Below are 12,970 nucleotides of genomic sequence, written 5' to 3'. Positions count from 1 at the left end.
CCAGCCTCTTCATTTGGAAAATGGGGATTTGCTGTTCCCAGGCAGCATACGTCCAGGGAAGTGGTTGGAAACATGCGTGATGATGGGAAAGTGTGTGTAGGGGACCTCAACAGACAATACAATAGAGGGCTTGGGAAAAGTTCCAGAAAAAAGTCCATTCTCTTTGAATTCCATTTTTCAGTGAACTTTTTGAAGCCCCATCATACTTCCAGAGAGATGCAGAGAGATAGAAACATCCATTTGGGATCCACAGAGCAAACAATCAGAACTCCATCGGGGGAGCAATGGATGGATATCCAACCTATTTCCCAAGGGTGCTGGGACTTGCTTACACTGGACTTCCACAAGTGAGATGTTCCATCTCTAGCCAAGTGATGCTGTTATCATCTGTGGGGTGAAGCCAGAAGATTCATTCCATGTTTGCCAGCCAAAGCCCAGAGCCAATCCCACCCCCTCCGTGCCTGAAAGGCAACAGTGCCACTAAGGATGGCATCTCCAGTGTGGACATCACTTCTGCAGCCTCCCTAACCTCCTGAGAGTATTGCTCCTGTCAGTCTCCCTCCCAGTGATGGAGAAGGTATGTGCAGTATATGGCAGCTACCTGCTCCCCAGGAGAGCCAGAGATAGAGCAGAGTTGACCACGGTTTCCAGGGGGGGGTTGCCCTGATCTAAGAGGATTTGATGTCACCTGAATTTTTTCTTTTTCCTGTATCCCTGAACTCATTACTCCTTATCAGTCCAAACTCTCCTGCAGGCTAGTATGCTGTAGTTGGCTATGCCAGGTAGTGGGGTCCCGTGATTTTATCCATGGTGGTGGAATGAGTTACTCATTGGGTTGCAAACCTCAAAGTCAGCAGTTCAAAGCTGCCAATGGCTCTGTGGCAGAAAGTTGAATCTGTCTATTCCTAAAAAGACTTCCAACTTCAGCAACTCACATGAGCAGTTCTAACATGCCCTTTAATGTTGCTACGAATTGCTATGGACTCAATGAGGGTGAAGGATTGTTTTGCTTTATTTTCGGGTTTTAGAAGCTCAGAGCATCTCATATCTCTGTTCCTCCCCTTAGGAGGATAACATCTGCATGTGAACTTCAAATACTCCAGTTGCCCAAGAGTGAAAATCTTGCTCATCAAAGTTTCCTTACATTTGCCCCTTTTCTCTGTGCAGCATCTAACTGTGAGGTACCTGGCTATAGACAGGCTATATATAGCCTGTCTGTGCTCTCTACACTACAGCATCATAAACACATGCCCATTATGGAAACCAAATCATTGGTATGTCTCCATTCTATCCTTTATTTTCTCATTCCTTCAACCATGTACAGATGCTCCCATTAGCCAGATACAGAACAGGACATGAGGTGCACCAAGGTGAGTAAGACAAAGTTTCCCCCCAAACTGTGGGCCCTCCTGGCGCAGTACCTCAGACCGTTGGCACTAGTGGTTTCCTCAATGTAGACACTGTTAGCTCCTCCCATGGTGGCTCCTTTAGGACCCAGCTCAAATCCCACCACTTTAGAGAGGCCTTCCTTGACTACCTAAATCATCCATCCACTGCCCACTTCCCGCCCCCGCCCGCACCCCCCCCACTGCCCTTTAGTGGTTTCCAACTCACAGTGACCCTATAGAACAGAGTAGAACTGTCCCTGTCAGTTTCTGAGACTGTAACTGTTTAGAGGGGTAGAACACCTCATCTTTCTCAGTGAGATCAGCTGGTAGCTTCAAACTGTCAACCTTGAGGTTCTGCCACCAGGGTGCCTTCCATCAACCCCTAGGTCATCCCATCACATGATCCTTATCTATCCTTCAGAGCATTTGCCACCATCAGTAACTATCCTAGGCACGATTTACTGTCTCTCTCCTCTAACCTGAATGTGAGCTCCCTGGAGGCAGAGGCCTCTCCGGTCTTCTTCGCAGCTGTATCACATCCCCTATGCCTGCCCCTCAGACACTTTAAGATTAACACTGTGTGAGATCTGTACAATCGGAACAAGCCCCTGTCATCAAGTCCATGCCCCTGAGAGTTTTCAAAGCTGTAAAGGTTTAGACTGCCTCCTCTTCCTCCCATGCAGCAGGTAGTGGGTTCAGAGCACAAACATTTTGGTTTGTAGCCAAGGGTTTCACCACTGCACTCCCTGGACCCCTTGCCTGAGATACAGGAGACAAGATGTATCAAGTATGGATAGTGTGATAGCTTTAAACAATAGGGAGACAGGGGTATAAACAGGTATTTGTCCACCAACGTTTATTGCAGCACTGCTCACAATAGGCAAAAGGTGCAAATACAGGAATGTGCTCCACAGACGACTGGAGAAGACAATGTGGTCCACGCACACAACGGAAGCAGACTCGGCCAGAAAGAAAAAAGAAGTCCTGATGCTTTTGTGCTGCCACTTGGGTGAGCTGGAAAAGCGACACGCAAACATTGCATACTCCCACTTACGTCTATAAAATCTCGAGGACAAGCAAGGGTATGGAGACCCAGGTTTGTCAGCAGTTAACAAGGGTGGGAGAGGGAGAGCCCTTGACTATGGGACACTACACTTCTGATAAAAACAAACAAAACTCCTTATGGCCAGAGAATTGATGCCAATTCAAAGTGATCCTACAGGAGAGGGTAAAACTGTCCCTGTGAGTTTCTGAGACCATCACTGTTAGCAGGAGTGGAAAGCTCTGTCTTTGTCCCCCAGAGCGGCTGATGGTTTCAAACTGCCAGTCTTGCAGATCACAGCCCAATGTGGAACCGCTATGCCACCAGAGCTCCTTGTGTTAAGGGGGATGAAAACCTTTGGAAATGGACAGTGCTGATCATTACATAACATGGTGAATACAATGAAGGTCATAAATTGTACACATGCACACATGTTCAAATGGCAAATGCTCGCGCGCGCACACACACACACACACACACACATTTACCACAGCAACAACGAATCAGAAGAGCTCAATAAGTACCACCATGGAACGTTCTCAAAGTCAGACTGAAGCACACCAAAAAACAGCAAGAGATATCTAGTCTGACTATACTTAAGTTTCAGAAGACACCTTAAAAACCTAAATGTCCATCAGCTGATGATTGGATAAGCAATATATGGTATAAACCCAAAAAGCACACTACCATCAAATGGATGCTATATTGATCCTGTTGGGACAGAGTCAAGCAGCCTATGTGGGTTTCTGAGGCTGTAGCTCTTTTTTAAATATATAATTCAAAGTATCTAAATCATTTATTTGAAGAACTTTTAAAAAGATACGTTGAGTACAACCCTCCTTATCATTTTTTTTAAAAGGTTCATCTATGTTCCAGAAAAGATTTAAAGTAGTGAAGCTGCTACTTTTTTGTGCGCTGATGTCATTTTAAGACCTGGAAATAGGCCTTCGCCAGAGCAAAATATTTTGTTCTCAGAATAGGAACAACATTCAGATTTTACAGATTCGGTTATTCGGGTGACTATGGGGACACAAAGACATAGACGCTTGGTCCTCTTGCTGAATTCGCATGGAGGTTACTGATACCCAGGAGAAAGCTTCACCAGCTTGTAGATGCTCCAATAGGTCTCCATTTCCTTAGAAAGACAACGGCATAAATCACGAATGCGTTTTAAAGTCCACCTATCTCTTGGCTCCTTCCGAAGCCCTTTCCTGTGATTTCTGATACTGGCAACCGCCTTCAGAGGAAGGCAGGATTCAGGTACTCATTCCAGTAAGGCATTTTCCCACAATCACTGAGGGATGCCAAGGAAAGGTTGCTCTTGGACCTCATAGTTATTTTTTTTTTAAGAACAAAAAGTATTGGTTTTCTGATTGGTTTTAATTTTAGGAATTACATTAGATATTTCTTATTTTCAAAATCCATCCTTCACTGAGAAGACAAGACATTTCTGAAGTCCATCTCCGGGGTCTTTTGGGATTCTTGCTAACTGGGCAACATTTTTCATTGAGAAAAGTGCGTCTTTGTTTTGCTCGTACCCTTTGAGGAAGAGAAAGTGGGCGCTGACTGTCCAGATGGAGGTGTTTTGAAAATCAAGACCAGGCTCTACAGTGCCCTTGGAACTGGGTGTCTCATGACTGTGGGTCACAGAACTCTGAGCCTTCCTCTCCAGTGGCCTCAGAGTGGGGTTAGCCGTAGGAGTGCCCAGCCTGCTCTTCAGCAAGGAGAGAAAGCTTCTCCTTTGACCTTGATGTTTAACTGTTCTGTTGTGTGTCTTACAAGCAACCAACAATACACCTTTGGCATCTTTGTACTTTTTCACAATTTTTCCTTCTTTAAAACCGACTGTACCGCTTTTTGCTTCTCGATTCAGAAGTGTCTGTATTTGGGGTGTCAGTGTAGGCTTTGGTGTGAGGCACACTTGGGAGTTATGCAGCACCAGCAATGGGAAACAGTATGGATATGTTTCTTCAGAAGTGTTCTCAGCATCGTGTGATGAACTGCAGGCCCAGAGGAGACGGCCAGCTTGTAGTTCCCGTGCCACAGCCTCAAGGTCGTGCCTCTCTCTCATCATGGTCGGTGAGAAAAGGACACACGGGAGGCTGGAGCTCTTTACGGGAGCAGAAAGCATCATTTGTCTCTCAAAAAAGTGTGGATTCAAATGCCTGACCTTGTGGTTACAGCCCACCATGTAACCCACAACACCACCAGGGTTCCTTCGCACTGCCAGCTCACTTCAATCCTATTGGACAGCGTCGAATTGCCCCTGTAGGTTTCAGAGCCCATAACTCATAGGCAGAAAATCTTATCTTTCTCCCTTGGAGTGGCTGGTGGGTTCAAACTGCTGACCTTGTGGTTAACTCTCTCTCAACTCACTGCCATCATGTCAATGTTGACTCATGGTGGCCTCCTGTGAATTTCTGAGACTGAGCTGCTAGTGGTTTCGAACGGCCAATTCCACAGATCACAGCCCAATGCAGAACCACTACACCACCAAGGCTCCCAATATGTACCTCACAATACCACCAGGCTTTAGGGCTACACCCAAACAAACAAACCCAAACCAAACCTGTTGCCATTGATTGAATCAGATTCATGACAACCCCATGATGCCTTGCAGAGTTGAACTGTTCCATACAGTTGCCGTGACTATAAAGCATTATTTACTCAGAAATGGCTTGCCAGACTTTCCTTCCATGTGGCCACTCGAGGGTTTGAACCCTTAGCCTCTAAGTTAGGAGCCCAGGGTAAACCGTTTGTACCACCCAGGGATCCGTGGCCGGTCTAGGTCCATTCAATTCCTTCTGCTTTATTTCCAGACATTCGTACCCAACATATTCAAAACACCTAGCTGATCTAATGCCTAACATAGGAGGGAGGAGGAAGTCTTTTAAAGACCCTTTGGAAAACAGTTGCTAAAGTAACTAAACGAAACGTCAAGGAAGGAATGCTAAGGACTGAGCCCTTCTATGTATGCCCCAAAGCAGAGGTGGGGAGTGCCGGACCCCACCAGCTGGGTCCAAGGCACTTTCCCCCAGTCATTGGGTGGAGCCTCACATGCCTGCCTAAGTACCAATGACTTTGAATCAGCATTATGATTTTGTTTTAAATGTCAGGGCCTATGTCGGCAGCGATTAAGGGGGATTGAAACATTTGTTCTCTGTAATTCTTCCAGGCATGTGGATTTATACCAGTCATTTGCACAGCAAGCCATGCATTCAGAGCTAAAGCAAAAAAAAAAAAAAAAAAAGCTTTAACCCCATCCCGTCTGATGTACAAGTGGAGTCCTGAAGGCGCTGTGGGTTATACATTGGGAAAGTCAGTGGTCCAAACCCATCTGTTGATTTGGGGGTGAAGGACGAGGTTGTCTGATCCCATGGAGATTTACAGGCTCAGAAATCCTTGACAGAGTTGCTATGTATCAGAATTGATTCACAGGCAGTGGGTGTGGGGATTTGGGGGGTGAGGTGGGGTTTTGAATATTGAGAGCACTCTCTGAGTTCATCCCTCAAGGGGAAGTGGTGGGGAGGGGCCATATTCAGAGAGCCAGTCGGGATTTTTCTTCCCATCATCCCCTTGATCATTCTTGTTCCTGAGGTGAGATAAGAACGCTCATCCCCGTGTTCCTCACAGGCTGGAGCTGCAGATGAAAGTAGCTAAGTTTTGCAGCCTGCCCAGCCCCAGAAACTGGTTGCCAGGAACCTCATCAGCTTCCAGGCTGCCTCCAAGAGCTGCAGAGCTAGGAAGGGAAGGGTCCCTGCCAGGCTACTATGCCTGGGCGTCTCCAGGAAGGAATTGTTGGACACTGAAGGCAGGCACAGCTCCACTTGCCGTCGGAGGTCAGGCTCGCTAGGCTCCAGCCGTGGCAGGCAACGCAGGGCCAGCTGCAACGTCCTCATGCAGGAAGTATGTTAGCACCCTGGTTAGCGGGCCTGCCGGTGGTATGACATCCATAACATGAAGCATGTGGTGCTACCATCACTAACATCTTTTGTCAGATTGTCTATCATCAGTTAAAAGACAAAACACAAGCCTTCCTAAATAATGGCTCCTCCTTCCTTCCTCCCTCAAAACAAAAAACTAGCCAAAAAAAAAACACCTCACTGCCACTGAGTCCATTCTGAATTATAGCGACCCTATAGGACAGGGTAGAATTGCCCCTGGGGTTTCTGAGACTAAAACCTTTTTTCACTGGAGCGGACATCCTCATCTTTCTCTTGAGGAGCAGTTTGTAGGTTCGAACCTCTGACCTTGTGGCTTGCAGCTCAATGTGTAAGCCACTATGCCACCAGAGCTCCTTACTATGCCACCTAGTGGCCCAAATTTCCATCAAGGGCATAGCCAGACCAGTTTCTGGGGATGAGGCTGCCCCTTCCCCTTGGGCTGGCCATCAGAATGGCAATAATCCCTAACACCTTGCCTGAGGGCAAGCCTTTTCACTTTGTCAATTGTCAGAAAGAAGTTGCTGACGGCTGAAGGTAAGCGGTGACTCGAAAAATGGATTTTGATCTCTCACTGTGAACCTCATCCTTCGCAAACTTCCAAAGCAAAACCAAACTCATTGCCATAGACTCGATGCTGACTCAGAGACCCTGGGGGACAGTGTAGAACTGCCCCCGTGGGTTTCTGAGGCTGTAAATCTTGACAGGAATAGACAGCCTCATCTTCCTCCCAGGGTGGGGAGTGGCTGCTGGTTTCGAAATGCTGCCTCACCAGGTGTCCTGGCCGCTACACATTTGTCTATGGATGCTCCATGTGTCATCTCAATGTGAGTACACATTCTTTGTCCTCTGGAGCCTGGCATGTTTCCCTCCACATAGTGTCTGTCAGGCTCATTCCTGGTGTCACACCGATGGAGCCTTTACGTATCTGATGGCCGAGTGTCTCTGCCCCATGGCTCTGTCCATTCAGCTGGGAGCGGACACTTGGGCGAGAGCGAACAGGGCCGCTGCCGCAATGAGCAATGCTGTGGAAATCTCGGTTGGAGTCCTTGCTTTCAAGTCTGCTTCGCTGAGCTTGAAAGCACTGGCTGTAAGTCAGCTATTTCTTGGTTCCGCCTTTCATTGCCTTTCCTACTGGGTGTGGTGGACAGCAGTTGGCCACGATCGGCTCCAAAGGCGTGTTGGATTCTAGAAGAGTCTTTTGGGAAGTGTGGGGGGTTGGATTCTCAGTGTAGCACAACTCACAGATCTCCAAGCCAGGGGAGTGCAAAACCCTGAATAGCCCACCATGGAGCAGCAGGCCAAGCCAGGGATCAGGACGCCCTGGTGGGGGGGAGGGTTGGTGGAGGCCATAGCTATCTTCCAACACGCCGCATGAAGTTGGTTTCTTCCAGCCCCTCCCTAAAAAAACAAAACACCCCACTTGTCATTCTTTCTTTCATCTCAAAATCATTCCACGATGCTCCAGGGCTGGCAGGAGAAAAGCCACACAGTGTATGTTCCAGTCAATTCGGGGTTTCTTGCTCTGTCTTGCTCAGGCGCATGCTCATTGTCCTGGCCCCGTCTCCCTGGATTTCTGAGGTCCCCCTCCCAATGTGAGGTGGACTTCTCCTGCTTCTCTCTCCCCATAGTAAACTGAGGCACTGAATTCCCTAAGGTTATTGTCAATACCTCTTGAACTTATGCTCCATTCTGTCTCTTCAGACACCTTCCCACCCCTCTAGTTCCCTGGAGTACAAATATAGCACAAGGGCAAGGACAATATGGCAAATCTTGGTTTTCCATCTCGGCTCCTGGACCTCTCATCACATCTTCCTTACATGCACACCCTCACAGAACTATAGACTGAAAACCGCAGCGCTGTCTCACACATTCTTTCTGTTTGTCTTTATACTAATATGATCTCATCCTTACCCCCTTAGTGTTATTTGGGTTTCATTGTTCTCTGTTGGGTTTCCCAGCAGTGAAGCACAGGAGGAATGGATGTATCTTGATAAGAACTGATACAAGGAGTTATAGGGAATGCAGGAGTGGGGGGTGGGCGATAGGGAGGGAAAAGAGATTTCAGGAGTAAAAAAGGATGGTGTGAGGGGGGAGGGAGCACTACAACAGATCGTGAATGCACAACTCACTTTAAAGGTGATTTAACCATGGGGGGAGGGTGCTCCTTGATAGTTGTGATGGTAATTTACAATTCCCCTTGATAGGATTGAACTCTCAATTGTGATATGTAAATTATGTGCCATTAAAACTGTTGGGAAAGAAAAAAACACGCTGGCATCTAGGGCATGTCCACGCAGCCCCTCTCTAGGGCAGAGTAGGGCTGCCCCATGGGGTTTCCTGGCTGTACTAGCAGACTCCCATAACTTTCTCACTTCTGTGCATCCACACACCAAAAAACCAAGATCACACCCATGGAATCCATACCAACTCACAGTGACCCTCTAGGACAGGGTGGAACTGCCCCCGATGAGTTTCTGAGACAATAACTCTTTATGGGAGTGGAAAGCCCTATCTTTCTCCCAGGAGGCTGGTGGTTTCAGACTCGTGATCTTTGGGTTAGCAGCCAAGTGCAGAACCATTAGGCCAGCAGGGCTCTTGCCACACTCCTGGGGCATCTAAATGGTAGGGAACAAGTTACATGAAGAATTCAAAGGTAGCTAGATTAGGGACAAAGGGGGGTTGTCTCCTCTGAATGCCTGTGCTAGCGGAAACCGGCTGGCACTGCCACAATAAAGGGGTTGGAAAAGAACCAAGCACACGAATTAGACTCCTATGGGAAAATCCAAACTGGGCATGCGCCAACCCACCTCCCACCCGGCACCCCCAGGCCCAGCTGGAAGCCAACTTGGGTATACCTACATTAGGCACCAGCAATAGTAACATCACACAGGTGCTCCTAAACTCAGGCAATAAGGCCGGCCAGTACCCTCAACCACACCCCCACCCCCAAGTGGGGATCAGAGGGGATAAATAGCAGACTGAGGGCAAGCCACAGCCTCTTGTTCCGGGGAGGTGTTCTCTCACAGCTTGGCGGGTAAGATTTCTCCAGCTTGCCCTCTGGGACCCCACACTCTCTTGGGTTTCCGTGCTCTGGGTTCAGGCTCTCTTTGGGCTCCGCGGACTCTTTCAAAATCCCCTGAAGCAACCATTTTCAGTCTCGAACTGTTCAGTTTCCCACTGCCCCCACCATGTGACCTTGCACGCTTTCCAGAGCTAGCGTGTCCTTTCTGAGACTGTACTGCCTAAGGCTTCCCTTTCCCTCATAAAAGTTACTTGGATTTACAAAAGTGCGGCTGCCGCGTGAATTCTTTCAGCGGAGAAGCAAGGACCGAGGTCAACCACCCCAGAAACCTAACAGGATGGCTGAGTGGGAACCTAACTTGTAATGTAAACTTGCACCTGAATCAGCATAAAATGTTGAAAAACAACCCTGCCCCCCCCCCCCAAAAAACAAAACAAACCCACAACCCTTTCTGGAGCAGTCTACTCTGCCCCACTGGGTCAGCGTGAGTCGGAGTTGAGCTACTGCACCCCACCATAATCAAAATCCTTTCTAAATCCAATCCTTTTCTAGTCATTCCCAAACCGCCTCCTTGCCCTGTCTATCACAGTCTTAGAAAAAGAAAAGAAAAGAAAAAAGTGTGATCTGCCCCGGGTTTGGGGGTTTTTTGTGTTTTTTGACATCAGACACAAAATGGAGACCGGGTGGGAACTTTGTCAAGTTCAAGTCATCCCGGCAGCGTGGAGACTGTCTTTAATGAGCTGGCGTCCTCCTTTCGAGACAGGCTGAAGTGAACTTGGAGCAGCCCCTTCGTCCTGAGACAATGCATCCTACCTTTGTTGAGGCCCAAAGAGCTTTTCTGTGCAAAGGCCAGTGTGTCGGAACAAATGGCATTCCGCACATTTTCTCGGCCGCGGCTCCAGCCTCAGCGGGACGCCACTGCATTCTTGGCAGCCAGGCTCCTCGCCTCTGGCAGGGGGTCAGCCGGGGGCCAGCGGGGTCAAGGCACCTCCGCAGGCTGCCGGCCTCCATCGCAGACAATGAAAACCCCCGCCCCAGGGCTTCCTGCGCCTCTGCCCCGGCTGGTGGGAGGGGAACTCCGCCGTGCGTGAGAGGGGGCTCCCAGGCTGCCCCGAGGGGCCTGCGCGGGAGATGTCAAGAAGGATGCCTTGGGGCAGACTTTCCTTTTGACTTCATCCCAACAATAGAATTGCCCTCTAGGGTTTCAGACGCCCTGGTCTTTACTAGAGGAGCAACCCCCAGGTCTTCTCACCCACCACCTGCTGATGGATTGGACCCGTCGACTTTTCTCTTAGCAGCCGGGCGGGTGCCATCACGATTGCTCAGCAGAGCTCCTTGTCAGCCAGAAGGCAAGGGCACAGTGTGAAGTCTGGGGCGGAAGGGTTGGGGGGCATTTTTCCTCATTCGTGTTGGTGGGTGGGTGACGAGTTGGACTGCTAACCATGAGGTTGGGAATGGGAAGCAGCGGCAGCTCCCCGGGAATAAGATAAGACTTTCTACTCTTGTGCAGATGCACAATCTCAGAAATCCACACGGCCGGTGCCACCCACCCCTAGAGGATCACTGCCAGTCAGAATAGGCCTCCTGTTGGTGGGTGGTGCTTCCCTCCCCTAGAGGATCACTGCCAGTCAGAATAGGCCTCCTGTTGGTGGGTTTGGCGGCAACATTTGGGCGATCCAAGCGCCTCCTTATCCGATAATCTGACAAGGGCCCCACTGGCTCAGGCCTGTTGGGATTGATATTAGCGCCCATGCTGAAAGGATCCAGCAACAGTACCTAATCTTTGTTTGCCGATTGAATTTCTATGATCCACATGGCTTTCACTGTGATTTTTGGGACATGATTGCCAGCCCTTTCTTCCTAGTCCATCTTATTTTGGAAGCTGGAAACTTCCATGTTCGGCATCATAGCAACAACACAAAAGGTGACCCTGAGAGAGGAGTTACCTGTGCCTTAGGTACCAGAAATTCCGCACCAAGTTGGCATAAGGCTTCCATCACCAGAGGGCCTCTTCTTTAAAAAATAAAAAATGTTGTGGCCATTGAGAATAAACTAAGAATCAAACCAATGCCTTCATGGTGACCCTAGAGGACAGGGAAGACCTGCCCCTGCGGGTTTCCAAGACTGTGACTCTGTGTAGGAATAGACACCGGTCTTTCGCCAGATGGTGCTTTCAAGCTGCTGACCTTGTAGTTCTCAGCCCAGAAGATAACCACTCCACCACCAGGCTGTTAAGAAGCAACAATAGCAAAAGTTACATCAACTCAACCTTTTCTACATGTGCGATCACGTGGCCTTGATGGCATTCCTTTGAAGACTTGTTCCTCTCCATAATCATAAGCTCATTGCCCCTTAAGCTTTCTATCTCATCTTTTGGATTGTTGTCCTCACATTGATTCCCTACAAATAGTTCTTAAAAGAACACAATGATCAAGGCAGACATTTTTCATTAGCTAAGCTAACACTATTGTTTGGTTCTAAGAAGACTTAAGGGGAAGTAGTGTTAACCAACCCAGGGACAAGGAAACAACAAGTGATCCAAAATCAGTGGCAAGGAGGGTGTAAGGAGGCCTGGTAGGGATTGATCAAGGGCAATGTAACTGAGAGGAATTACTAAAACCCAAATGAAGGCTGAGCATGACAGTGGGACAAGAGGAAAGTAAAAGGAACTAGAGGACAGAACTAGGAAGTAAAGAGCATTTATAGAGGTCTAAAAACAGGCATGTACATATGTAAATATATATGATGATGGGGAAATAGATCTATGTGCATATATTTATAGGTTTAGGATTAAGGTAGCAGATGGACATTGGGCCTCCACTCAAGTACTCCCTCAATGCAAGAACACTCTGTTCTATTAAATTGGCATTCCATAATGCTCACCTTCCCAACACGATCCCTGAAGACAAATGGGTGCATAAGCAAATGTGGTGAAGAAAGCTGATGGTGCCTGTCTATCAAAAAATATAGCGTGTGGGGTCTTAAAGGCTTAAAGATAGACAAGTGGCCATCTAGCAGAGAAGCAGAAAAGCCTACATGGAAGAAGCACACCAGCCTGTGTGATCATGAGGTATCAAGGGGATCAGGTATCAGGCATCTAAGACCCAGAACAAAGCCATACCCAATGTGAATGGGTTGGGTGGGGACATGGAGTGGAACCCCAAAGCCCATCTGTAGACAATTGGACATTCCCTCACAGAAGGGTCACAAGGAAGAGATGAGCCATTCAGGGTGCAGTATAGCACCGATGAAACACACAACTTTCCTCTAGTTCTTTAATGCTTCCTTCCCCCCACTATCATGACCTCAATTCTACCTTACAAATCAGATTAAACCAGAACATGCACACTGCTACAGATCAGAACATGCATGCACACTGCTACAGATAAAAACCTGCAACACAAGGAATCCATTATAGATAAACCCCTCAGGGCCAACATTGAGAATAAAAATACCAGGAGAATAAGGGGAAGGTGAGGGGAGAAAGGGGGAATTGATCACAAGGATCAATCTATAATCCCCTCCCAGGGGGATGAACAACAGAAAAGTGGGTGAAGGGTGACAGAGGACGATG

At 48.2% G+C, this 12,970-nt stretch overlaps 1 protein-coding gene across 1 annotated transcript; it reads right to left on the bottom strand.

Moving 5' to 3' along the window:
* Positions 1–3,844: 3,844 nt before the first annotated feature.
* On the bottom strand, positions 3,845–4,501 carry LOC101648823 (UPF0711 protein C18orf21 homolog). Its single transcript, XM_045288351.1, has one exon. It carries the CDS (start codon positions 4,499–4,501, stop codon positions 3,845–3,847), a length of 657 nt encoding a protein of 218 aa, XP_045144286.1.
* Positions 4,502–12,970: the final 8,469 nt, after the last annotated feature.

This window comes from Echinops telfairi, unplaced genomic scaffold, assembly GCF_000313985.2.
Source record: "Echinops telfairi isolate 266 unplaced genomic scaffold, ASM31398v2 ScPeMD7_20;HRSCAF=75, whole genome shotgun sequence".
NCBI lineage: Eukaryota > Metazoa > Chordata > Mammalia > Afrosoricida > Tenrecidae > Echinops > Echinops telfairi.
The sequence above is the reverse complement of the archived record's forward strand: the minus strand, read 5'-3'. Positions and strand labels throughout refer to the sequence as shown.

Bases quoted from the DNA above. Each gene is read 5' to 3' on its own strand.
- LOC101648823 (XM_045288351.1), bottom strand. From the start codon at position 4,501: ATGAGAGAGAGGCACGACCTTGAGGCTGTGGCACGGGAACTACAAGCT.